The sequence below is a fragment of the Danio rerio genome, chromosome 21 (assembly GCF_049306965.1).
Source record: "Danio rerio strain Tuebingen ecotype United States chromosome 21, GRCz12tu, whole genome shotgun sequence".
Classification (NCBI taxonomy): Eukaryota; Metazoa; Chordata; class Actinopteri; order Cypriniformes; family Danionidae; genus Danio; species Danio rerio.
Window position 1 is genome coordinate 13272501 of NC_133196.1, and position 12500 is coordinate 13285000.

A 12500-nucleotide genomic window follows, 5' to 3' on the forward strand; every position below is an offset into this window, starting at 1 on the left:
AGCGCAGAGCGCGTTAGTTATGCGCCTCGCTTACACTTTTCGTAATACAGCAGTGTTATTTATTTTATCAATATTTATATTTGTTTTATTAAAAACAAGCTTAGATTTGCCCACCTGTCAGGTTTTAGACTAAATATTGCATAGCATGTGTATTTGGTTATAACTCAGTTGTTTGACTACACTTCGTTATTATTGTTCATTTATTCGATTGCTGGAAATTAGAAATTAATTTAGAAATAGTTTTGAAAAATCTGTGCGCTTAACAAACTAAATTAATGAATTGTAGGCTAATTGATGTCTGTGAAAGTAGATAATGAGAATTGGCTTATCTCTAATTCTCATGCTGTAGATTCTCTGTTTAACTGTTTTCTTGCTAGCAAAATGCTCCGTTTTTCTACTTAGAAAGTCGTCATGTAAATAGCAAATGCACCATGGCGCGACACAACTAACTCTTAAAAAGAATGGGAGATGAAACTCAATAGGCTCAACCCTTTTATACCATGTGCCACGGCGCAAAGTGGATTTTTCCGTCCTTATATTAGCAAAAGTGGATTCTGACACGCCCTTAATGCGTTTGTGCCCTGCTCTTTGCACTTTCCGCATGGATCGTCAAAATAGTGCCCAGTATGACTAGCACCAGCCCAAAAATGCTAAATATGTAAAGGCATCAAAGCACGTCCACATTCTGCTTCATTTCCTGCCTGAAAGTCCATTGTTGGCTTTTAGTCTGCTGTATGAAGATTTTTAGCTCCACAGTTTACTGCATTTTTGCTGTCCTCGGTTAAATAAATGAGCTTAAGTGTTCTTTATCCTCTATTCAAATAAATATATGGTAACAGTCTGGATGATCCTTTTCTTTTTTGGTCCGGAGCACACGACACAACGTCCATTTCTCCCAAACAATACTTGAAATACATGTTTCTGTGTGATGGTTCATCCCAGATGCCTCCGAAATATGGTTTCTATGTATATAGGTTTAGACTGTACTTTCATACAAATCATCATATATGCTTTTCATCAGATCACATGAATGGGATTTTGCCATTTTGCATAGTTTTTCACTATCAAACAGAGAAAGGTTTTTGATTCTTTAAGCTTGTTAAACTTGAGCTGGTTTAATATCAATTTATAATCACCTTGTTATGTGGAATAGATGCCTGTAGTCAGTTATTATAGTAAAATGTCTGCTCTTCTGTATAGTTGACTTTATCTCAGACATCCAATGCAGTTTTTCTTTAATATTCTTTATTTGTTCTTCACATTACTGTGTGTAGGCAGAATCATGAAAAGCCAGCCAGCCATCGCTAAATAAATAAGACCTCTCTTCTTCCTAAGTGGGGTTTATTTTGTGTTGTATTCTACATTATCTGTTATGCATTGCACACATTTAGTACAGCTCTATAAAAAGAGAATGACTGCTTTATTTCCCGGAGCAGGATCTCGTGATGGTTCCATGGGTCTGTGGGAGATTTCAGAGGACGTTCTGTCTCAGGCTGAGAAGCGCCAGAATGTGGAAGGTGTTCCTGGTTACTCCCACATCTCTCACCGGGCTCTTAAGGACATCCCGAAAGAATACACTCACCCCTACAATTGCAAAGTGCGCGCACTGGCCTTCAACAACAGCCATAAGGTCAGCGGCTGTCCTTGAACGTATCGACTCTGTATTGACTTTGTCTTTGTGCGTTATTCAATTCTCCAATTCTTATTTTCGTCCAGGAGTTGGGAGCCGTTTCTTTAGATGGATATTTCCATTTGTGGAAGGCAGAAGACAACCTGTCCAAGGTACAGTTACTACTAGCTAAATATTTGTGCAGAAGAACTACATTACCCATGATTCCACCAATTAGTCACTCCCAGTGAGCAAATTGCTTCGTAGATTTGCACCGTGAAGAGCCACCAATGACATAATACAAGTCTGACAAATTTTTGATTGACTCAATTAGGTAAATCTTTTGCTTAAAGGGTTAATTCACCCAAAAAAAAAAAATTTATCACCATTTGCATATCTAGAAAGTTCTTTTTTCTGTTAAACACAATTGAAGATATTTTCAAGAATGTTAAAAATGGGTACGAATTGACATTCATAATGGGAAAAACAAACACTATAGAAGTCAACGGGGCTGTTTCAGTCAGAAGGTTCAACCAACTCAGAGTTTAAACTTAAACTTTGAGTTAATTTATTATGAGATTGAAAACTCAAGCACGCACATCGCGACTATAAAAAGCCATTTTCAATGGAGCTCAGATATTACGAGTCACATTGGCAACATCTTAAAAAAGAGATCAGCATTTTTTTTTATTTAAAAAATAAGTGATGCAACGTGTGACGTTCATTGAATTTTCACTGGAAAAAGTGGGGAATTGGCTGTAATTTTAAAGTTATTTCAAATGTAATTGCATTAAATTACATAAAATAGGTTACTGCATAATTTCTACAACAAATTTCACCAAACAACAATGCATATAACCTTAACATTCAGTGGAAATGTTTAATTTAAGGTTCCCACTTTTACATTACAGATAACATTTCTAAAATTGAGTTTTTAATACGTATAAAAGTGCACTTGTGTGTCTGCCTTTTTCATTCATCAAGTGTTAGAGGTTGATATGACATTTTGAGTGTAAGCAGTACTAAAAAATAGTTTTTAGAACGAGTAATAATCCTATTACTCTAGCTAAAGTACATTTTCCTGTTGAAGGTCAGTGAATTTAAGCTGATTATTTGTTTTTTGCAGTAATATCAATGGTAAAAATAAAAACTATGGTATTGAGTCTAATTGTAATGTTACCAAAAAGGACAAGCCATTCTCGTAGCTTTATTCTTTGTGTGACTAAAATGTAAGCAATAACTAAGGTAAGGAAATATACTGCTTTCTTTAAAAAGGGGAAGAGAGAGATAGAAACTCAGAGTTTAGAGAATAAGACCTGCTCCTGACCAGGTTAGGTTCACAGAGTATGCTACCACGCTAACTGTCTGAGTTAAAGTGACCGCTCTTTCAGAAACAGGCTTGACAGCACCACTGCTGTAGAGCATTTGTTCGGTCAGAAGATTTGATTAGAAACTGAAGAATGACAAAGATGACAAAAAATAATCGTTGACCAACTGCAAGCGTTGGATGTTTATATCTTCTAAATGAGAATTTTGTTTTGGAGCACACCAGCTTATAGATATCCTGATGCTGATGCAGGGCAACTTTTTGGGCTATGTTGCTTGGCTACTTTTCTACTAAGAATGGGAAAGAATATTGTATCAGTAGCCCATTGTCCTAATTTGTTACCCCATGTCTCACCTGGTTGCCCATTTATGGCATGATTTCCCAAAGTTGCCCAGCAACATTGCTCAAAGTTACCCTGTTTATCATCAGCATTAGGACTAACACACTGATACTTAAACTTAAATATATTTATTTTAAAAGACTTTAAACCAAATCACAAAATCATCAGTGTGCTTCACATAATTCAAGTACTTTCCAACCAAGCTATTTTGCTTTTATTTCTATCTAATAGTCGTCTAAACATAGTTGTCCTGGCTAAAACAAGACTGCATTTGTGCTGTCAATGAAAATCTACTGGTCTAGCAATAGTCCAAACTTATACAAGTCATGAAGTAGACATATTACAGAGCTGTGAACCTACACTAATCTTACGATTCAGTTCAGTTACGATTATCACGCCTTCGATTCAGTTCAATATTTGGGTGCATCACGGTGCATTGACAATGCTTTTCATAAACAGTTTTATATTTTCTTCACAGCAGCAGTTCTTGTATTAAAATGTATAAATATATTTATATTTATATATTATTTGTAATACAATTTTGTCATTTAATACAGTCCGATATATAAACTGTACATTTAAACAACACGAGCATTTAGCAAATAATATAAACAAATATAAATATCCAGCTCAATTTTTGATCCATGTCTAGTTCACTTACACCTCTTTGATTGGTCACACCCTCAACAAAAACAGTTGTGATTGGCTCTTGCATGCTGCGCTCTTCACAGATGAGTGACACTGAGCGGCAGGTGGCAGCGGCGATCTCACAGCTGATGTATGATAGACACGGTGGAGAAAACTCTGCAGACAAGCGCTCTTTTCTTTATCCAGAACCAGAAGTAATGCTGTAAAACAGCCGAGAGGAGAAGAAAAGTGTGTGTGTGTGTGTGTGTGTGTGTGTGTGTGTGTGTGTGTGTGTGTGTGAGTGTGTGAGTGTGTGAGTGTGTGAGTGTGTGAGTGTGTGAGTGTGTGTGTGTGTGTGTGTGTGTGTGTGTGTGTAAGAGAGAGCGAGAGAGAAATGGAGTACCTTCATTTTCTCGATCTCAGTAAAATAGGGGCTTTTGTTGTATATGTCAGTGAAAGACTGATCCAGCAAACACGCACAGTGAAATTGTGCACAGTTTAGGAGTTTTAAGTAGTTAGAGTGTTGTAAATACTCGCGCTCGCCTTCCTTGCGACAGAGCGCATATGTGGTGAATGACGTCAGTAATAACCGGTTATGATTATTACTGAACCGATACCGAATTGTCTGCATCGCGGTGCACTGAAGAAACGATTAATTTTGACACCCCTATATTACACACACTCATTTTCAATGTCAATTTGATGACTGGTCTAATTTTGTACTGCTGTTAGATGTCTATTAGGTTTTCGCTGACAACCCAAATTAAGCTTTGTTTAATTCATAGGTCTCATACTGGATTCCTGGAAGGCCGCAGCTCTTCACAGTTTTCCTCCAACCCTGATCAAACACAGCTGATCCAACTAATGAAGGGGTTGTAGACTCCTCAGAACACCTCGATTATTTGGATCAGATGTGTTTGACTAAAGTTGGAGCAAATCTGTGCAGAGCCGCAGCCCTCTAGGACTTGAGTTTGAGACCTATGGTTTAATCCAATACATCTATGTTTACATGTCTATAGAAGCAAGTCTGTGTCTGCTCAGTGTAAAGAAGGTATGCCTTATTAAATGGTCTGCGTAAATGCATGTTTTGTGAATTCATGCCTCTTCATATTTGGTTTCTGTGCCGCTGCATATAGATGATTTAATGAAAACAAAAAAACTTGCTGGGTCTCTTTGTAGATGGTCACATGTTTACGTCAAAAAAGCTAAACCTGACCTGGTCTGCTGTTGGCTGTAATACTACAGGACAAAGTGGGTGGCCACTAATGCACTAATGCACATCTTATCTTATCTTATTTTGTGTTCTGTGATTTTTCAGGAGCTTTCTACAAAACTCCCTTACTGTAAGGAGAATGTTTGTCTGGCTTACGGGCTGGACTGGTCTGTTTATGCAGTCGGTTCTCAGGCACACGTTTCCTTCCTCGACCCCCGGCAATCTTCTCAGAACATCAAATCCGTGAGCTCCAGAGAGCGTGGCAGCGGTATGACGTTTACTTCATTTCACTTGTCACCCCCTGAAAAGATGATTCACACAAAGTTCTGAAGCCATATTTGATTGTCTTTTTAGGTATTCGCTCTGTGAGCTTCTATGAACACATAGTGACGGTAGGCACTGGTCAGGGTTCCTTGCTCTTCTATGACATCAGGGCCCAGCGTTTTCTGGATGGCCCATCCAGCACACCCGGCGGGTACCGGAATCGCACTGCAGAGGGCATCCTGAAACTCACCACAGGAAGAGGATGGCTGGTAAGATTGTCTAAATTAATAATATATATGTTGATTAGACCTCAAGCAGTTTATGTATATTAGTTTAGACATTATATGCACTTTTGATAAATAATTTAAGGGCCATTCTTCAACTACGGGCACTTTTAGCCATGTGAAGTGGAGTAAAAAAACTTGTTTAAAGTTAAAGTAACATAGCCTCGTAGATTAAACAATTTGTCTAGTTTTAAGATCTGTAAGAGGACAAACTTAGATAAGAAGAGAAACTTTTTTTTTTTTTTTCCACCGTGAACTGAACTAATGTCAATTCCACCACATCTCAATATACAGCTTATTTTTCAAAATGAAATAAATTATGGCAGACAAACATCGTCTAAGATCATTCTTGTATCTAGTTTAACCAATCTTTCCACTATATATAATAGTTATACATTTGTCAATGAAATAAATTAGCTGTATGCTGAATTATACACCTGTCACACTCTTTTAAATTTAATATAAATTTGGTAAAGAGTTTATTAGAAAATAAATTAACTGAATTTGTATATTAAATAGAGCATTAACATATACATGGTGAATACACTTTTAATGTGTGATGAGAACTTTTTAAATATTTTTTAAATGTGTGTGGTGATGGAAATGACAGTGGTGGAAATGACATTTCAACAGTTTATTGTAAAAAAAATAAAAAATAGCCTCACCGATTGTCTTTGAATTGATACTAGCCTTTCATGTATACAAAACACTCTTATTTGCCTTAATTTTGTTTGGTTTTTAAAAACATCTTTAAAGGTACAACATGTTTGGAAATGACGTAGAATAAATGTATTTCCTTATCAAGCAGTTTTTACCTTGATTTTTCTTCAAGTGAAAAAAAATTTAATTCCCTCCATCTTGAACATGTTCTCAGATGGCACTATTCATTTTCACAGTAACCACCTAAATAATCGTTTACACAAACTTTTTAAAGCAACATTACAGTGTTGTGGTGGAAATTATACTGATACTGTGCGACAGCTATATTTTTGTCCAAAAAATAATATCGATAATAGTCACACATTAATAACTATAAAATATTTAAATTATTTCACCAGTGCTTAATTAGGATACATTAATAGATACCAGATAAATAATATTTTAAAATGTTATTTTCATTGTTGAAGTTTAAAACTGGTGGTAAGGTGGTAAAAAAAAAATAAAGTAGGTTTTAATATTAGTTTGACAAAGAAAAAGGAATTTGAACAAAATTATATATATATTTTTGGTAATATGATCGAAGGACATAAAAGTGCCGTAGTTGAAGAATTACCTATAAAGTTTTTTCATTGATTTCTTTCTTACTTTTTTTATGTACTACTTTATAGAAGTGTTTGACAAATCTATTACTCTCAGAATGTTTTTTCGTTTATTTGTTTAAATATGCAGTAATACTATTAAAATTATATGAAAAATTAATAGTATTTAAAGCCTATATACAGGGTTCCCACTCTTCCTAAAAGTGCTTGAATTTGAGACATGAATTCAAGGCCTGGAAAGTGGTGATAAACAAACGTGGGTTCTTGAACGAGCTTGAATTAAAAGTTTATGGTGTTATTTAAACAGTTGCTCTGTTCTGATTAAGAAACTGAACAAAAACACTGAGAAATTCTTTATTATATCTTGCACAAGAACAATGACACACAATGCACATTTAATCAATATTTCAGAGAACACTTCTGAATATTACCAGTATTGAATTCAACAAATTGTATTAAAGTTCTTTGATATTTTTAATGTAGGTATTAAGTGCTAGTGAAATGTTACATTTAGCAAAGGGCTTTCATAGCGCTACATATGCTGGGGTATGAAGTACAAATGTTCTTGGTTTAAAATTAATGGTGCTTTTAAAAAAGTCCTTGAATCTGCTGTTCATGAGAGAGTGGGGACCCTGTTATATAGAATATTTATAGAGCAAATATGAATACAGAAGTGGCATTAATAAAAATGTATTTCATTCTAATGGCAAAGCTGAATTGTCTACGGCAGAGGTGTCAAACTCAATTCCTGGAGGGCCGAAGCCCTGCACAGTTTAGTTCCAACCCTGCTCCGACACACTTACCTGTAGGTTTCAAACAAGCCTGAAGGACTCAATTAGTTTGATCAGGTGTGCTTAATTAGGGTTGGAACTAAACTGTGCAGAGCTGCGGCCCTTTCAGAACCTGTGGTCTACGGTGTCACATACTCCTTTGGAAATTATGCTAATATTTTTATTTGTTTCTAAAAAATTAATTAATTATTATTATTAATAGTAATGCTGAAAACACGTTGTGCTGTTTTATGCTTAAATGTCATTTCTGTCAGTTTTGATCACTTTAAAGCATCCTTGATAAATAAAAGAATTCATTGTTTTTAAAGAAAAGTCATGCTAACCTGAAACTTTAGAACAGTAGTTTAGATATTTCAGTAGTGTAGCAGTTTTAAATGAATTCTGGCGCTAAAACCGTCTTAGGGACTTTAACACTGACTTGCTCTACTTGTAATATCACTATTCTTTTGTCTTTTTTTTTTGGACATGCTTCTGAATTAATAAGTCTCTATATAAGCTTCTTTGTAAAGTGCTTACTGGAGCAGGGGGTTGTCGGCAGCATCAGTCTCTGTTAACCATGTGAAAGTTCATTAAGCAGAAATGCTGTCTGCTGCATTAATAACAAGGCCACACTGAAGTAAAACTACTGTTTGATTGGTTTAATTGACCCACTTTGGTCGCACCTTTTTGTTACAAATTGAAGAATTTGCCTAATATAAAGTCAATATCGGGGACTCCACACATCAGGTTTTTCTGTCCAGAGCTGAACATTACCCTGCTCTGCATGTATTATACACTACCCTTAAGAATTAAAGCATTTGTGTGTAATTTAATTTATTAATTAATACTTTTCAACTGATTAAAAATTCTTCTTGAACAAAATATTCAGCTTTGTAGTTACAGGGATTTATCATAGAAAATGCTTATCGTGTTTCACATTATTTTTGGTCAAATATGACCTTGATAGCATCAAAGATTTATTTCAAACGCATTTTTGAAAAAGCTTGAATTCTTGTGTTTGGAAATAAATCCAAAAATATCACTCAGGTTTTTTTTTTTAAATGATTCTAGTAAAGTGTCTGCCTGTTTGTCTTTCTGTCATTCTGTCTGACGTTCTGTCTATCTGATGTTCTTTCTGTCGATTGTTGTACTGTTCTATCTATCATTCGATCATTCTGTCGTTCTGTCTGTCGTTCTATTTATCGTTTGTTCTGTCCTGTCATTTTCATTTTGTCTATCAGTCTGTCTTTCTATCTATTGTTCTGCCGTTTTATTATTCTATCTATCGTTCTGTCTGACATTCTGTCTATCTGACGTTCTTTCTGTCGTTTGTTCTGCTGTTCTATCTATCATTCGATCGTTCATTCTGTCGTTCTATTTATTGTTCGTTCTGTCGTTCGTTCACTCGTTTGTTCTGTTCTGTCATTCTTTCATTCTGTCTATCAGTCTGTCTTTCTATCTATCGTTCTGCCGTTTTATCATTCTATCTGTCGTTCTGTCAGTCGTTCTGTCTATCTGACGTTCTTTCTGTCGTTTGTTCTGCTGTTCTATCATTCGATCCTTCGTTCTGTCGTTCTATTTATCGTTTGTTCTGTCATTCGTTCAGTCCTGTCATTCTATCATTTTGTCTCAGTCTGTCTTTCTGTCTATCAATCTGCCGTTTTATCATTCTATCTATCGTTCTGTCTGACGATCTGTCTACCTGACGTTCTTTCTGTCGTTTGTTCTGCTGTTCTATCTATCATTCGGTCGTTAGTTCTATATCGTTTGTTCTGTCGTTTATTCTGTCCTGTCATTCTATCATTTTGTCTATCACTGTCTTTCTATCTATTGTTCTGCCGTTTTATCATTCTATCTATCGTTCTGTCAGTCGCTCTTTCTGACGTTCTGTCTATCTGACGTTCTTTCTGTCGTTTGTTCTGCTGTTCTATTTATCATTCGATCGTTCATTCTGTCGTTCTATTTATTGTTCGTTCACTCGTTTGTTCCGTCCTGTCATTCTTTAATTCTGTCTATCAGTCTGTCTTTCTATCTATCGTTCTGCTGTTTTATCATTCTATCTGTCGTTCTGTCTATCTGACGTTCTTTCTGTCGTTTGTTCTGCTGTTCTATCATTCGATCATTCGTTCTGTCGTTCTATTTATCGTTTGTTCTGTCATTCGTTCAGTCTTGTCATTCTATCATTTTGTCTATCAGTCTGTCATTCTATCGTTCTGCTTATCGGTCTGTCATGTTATCATTCTGTCTGTTGGTCTGTCTGACGTTCTGTCTATCTGATGTTCTTTCTGTCTTTTGGTCTATCATTCTATCAGTCATTTGGTCGTTCTTTTTATCTGTTGTCCGTTCTGTGTCGTTCTATCTGTCTTTAGTTCTGTTTTGTCGTTCGTTCTGTCATTTAATCTATTATTGGTGCTGTCGTTCTATTTATCGTTCTGTTGTTCTATCATTCTGTCTGTCAGTTTGTCGTTCTATCTATCGGTCTGTCTATTGGTCTGTCTGTCATTCTATCGTTCTGTCATTCTATCATGTCATTCTATCTATTGTTCTGGCAATCTATCGTTCTGTCGTTCAATCGTTCTGACGTTCTATCATTCTGTTTATCGGTATGTCGTTCTGTCTGTTTATCTGTCGTTCTATTTATGGTTCTGTCATTCGTTCTGTCGTTCTATCATTCTGTCTATCGGTCTGTCTGTCATTATATCTATTGATCTGTCTGTCTATCTATCGTTCTATTTATGTCTATCTATCATTCTGTTATTCTATCTATATGTTTATCTATATGTCTGTCTATCTATATGTCTATCTGTATCTTATCTAGCTTATTTAATGAATCTTTTCATGAACATGTAACACATTCAGACTTACTTGCAGTTTGATACTGACTAGACATTAGTCTATATCATAAATCATAGATGTAAATGCATAGAAATACATTATTTTAGGGGTGGTTCACCCAAAAATGAATATTTACTCACCCTCTAGTGGTTTGAAACTTACTTTCTTCTAATGAACACAAAACAGGATTTTCTGAAGAATGTTGGAAACCAACAGCCATTGACATACACCGAAAATGCAATGGAAATCAAGTGCTGCTTCAACAGTCTTCAGAATATTTTTGAAACAAGTTGATGAGGAATTAATGACAATTCTGTTAAACACTAAATGATTTCTTTTATATGACTGAATTAAATGTTTTTTATACTTCATGTAAATCTCAGAGTCATAAATAAAACATCAGTCTTAATCCACATTTCTCTTTCAGAATCACGACGAAACGTGGAGAAGCTACTTTTCCGACATCCGCTCGTTCCCGAACGCTGTGTACACGCACTGCTATGACGACTCCGGCACCAAGCTCTTCGTAGCCGGCGGCCCGCTGTGTTCGGGCCTACACGGAAACTACGCCGGCCTCTGGAGCTAACCTTCCCATCAGCCCTCCTCCATTCACTCTCTCACACACAGGCCATCCTACATCCTTATCTTTAGCTTCTATCCAAGTCAAACCCTCTACAGACTCAGGAGCTCAACCGCTTTTGTGCTCGTCTTTACATTCTCATTTGCCTGTTGTACTTTTTTTCCCACATTTGTTTTTTATTTTTTTTGTGAGAGGGAAAAAAAGTAAAGGAGAGGTGTCGGATTATTTGGAGCTTGTACATCGGCAGCCTGAACCTTTGAGAACTGTGGAACGGTGTAAAAATATACAAAATATATTGAACAGTCTCTCTGGGCATTATGTTGTTGTTTCGTTTGCTGTTAATGCTTCTACTTTTTGCTTTTAAAGGTTGCCGTGTTCAAACCATGGCGTGTTGAGTTTGTTTTGCAGTGTGCGTTTTCAGAAAACCCGGCCATCTTTTCTGGCTCACAGTGGACTGATTTGACTTTGTGGATCCTTAAAGGCTGATAACGGGCATTTGGAGGTGAATCTTGGAGATGAAATGAATGAACAGTGCTAGAGTCACTGCTAATATGAAGAGCACAGAGAAAACATGGACACTAGTCGGACAGCAGACGGTGAAGACTCTTTCTTTTTCTTTTTTCCCCCCATTCATGTTTTCCAAAATAATGTCAGGGAGAGACGATTCTAGGAAATCACAGATACCGTTTGCGTTCTGTTTGAGGTATCTTGGAGAATGCCTCTTTTATTGCTGATTCTGTACTGACTCACGCACACATTCACATCAAGATTGCCGTTTTCCCCTCTGTAACATTTAGACGTCTTATTTATTTTGTACGCTCGTCGTCACTAGCACTCATGACGTTCGTTCAGGTACAATCATATTTGAAAGGATTGTGGCTTTTTCCTCCTCTTCTCTGCTCCAAGGCTGGGCAGTTTTGTGTGACATTGTTGCCTTTCCAGAGTCTTTCTGTGAAAGACTTGTTGCAGATCGAATTTGTTTAGGCTCTCTATTTTTGTTGTCGTTTTGTTTTACACAATTATTCATGGAATTTGTCACAATTGCTAGTACGGTGAACACGATAACAGGCATATTATATTAAGCTGAAAATTAACCATCACTTTTAAAATGTATTTTATATATATATATATATAAATGTAAATGTATACATATTTGGATTCTAATAGAGGGAGAGTACAATTTATGTAAATGTCAGAGGATATATGTGCGTGTGTGTGAGTGGACTGATCCGTCATTCTTTTGGTGGTGCCCTTTTTTTATACACACTTCTTGAATGTTTTTACAGATAATAAGTGTAAAGAAAAAAAGAAATTGTACAATATCAAAACAAAACAAAAAGCAAGAGAACAGCAACGTGAGACATTCTTCAAAAAGAAAATGAATAAAAGTTT

At 36.0% G+C, this 12500-nt stretch overlaps 2 protein-coding genes across 3 annotated transcripts in view; both read left to right on the forward strand.

The window, feature by feature from the left end:
• The window catches only part of dcaf12 (DDB1 and CUL4 associated factor 12), a 26732-nt gene extending 15324 nt beyond the window's left edge, over positions 1-11408 (forward strand). The window contains exons 5-9 of one of the 2 annotated variants that reach the window (XR_012396581.1): positions 1437-1630; positions 1717-1782; positions 5222-5384; positions 5471-5830; positions 5871-6851. Coding sequence is in view for 1 of the 2 variants with exons in the window: in NM_001077580.1 (NP_001071048.1) it covers positions 1437-1630; positions 1717-1782; positions 5222-5384; positions 5471-5649; positions 10956-11114 (761 nt within the window). In the remaining variant the exon portion in view is untranslated. Of the gene's footprint in view, positions 1-1436; positions 1631-1716; positions 1783-5221; positions 5385-5470; positions 5831-5870; positions 6852-10955 lie in introns of those variants that run through there. The other variant, NM_001077580.1, reaches the window with a different exon arrangement.
• Positions 1-12500, forward strand: part of gtf3c5 (general transcription factor IIIC, polypeptide 5) — a 678526-nt gene that overhangs the window by 535939 nt on the left and 130087 nt on the right. The window lies entirely within an intron of this gene.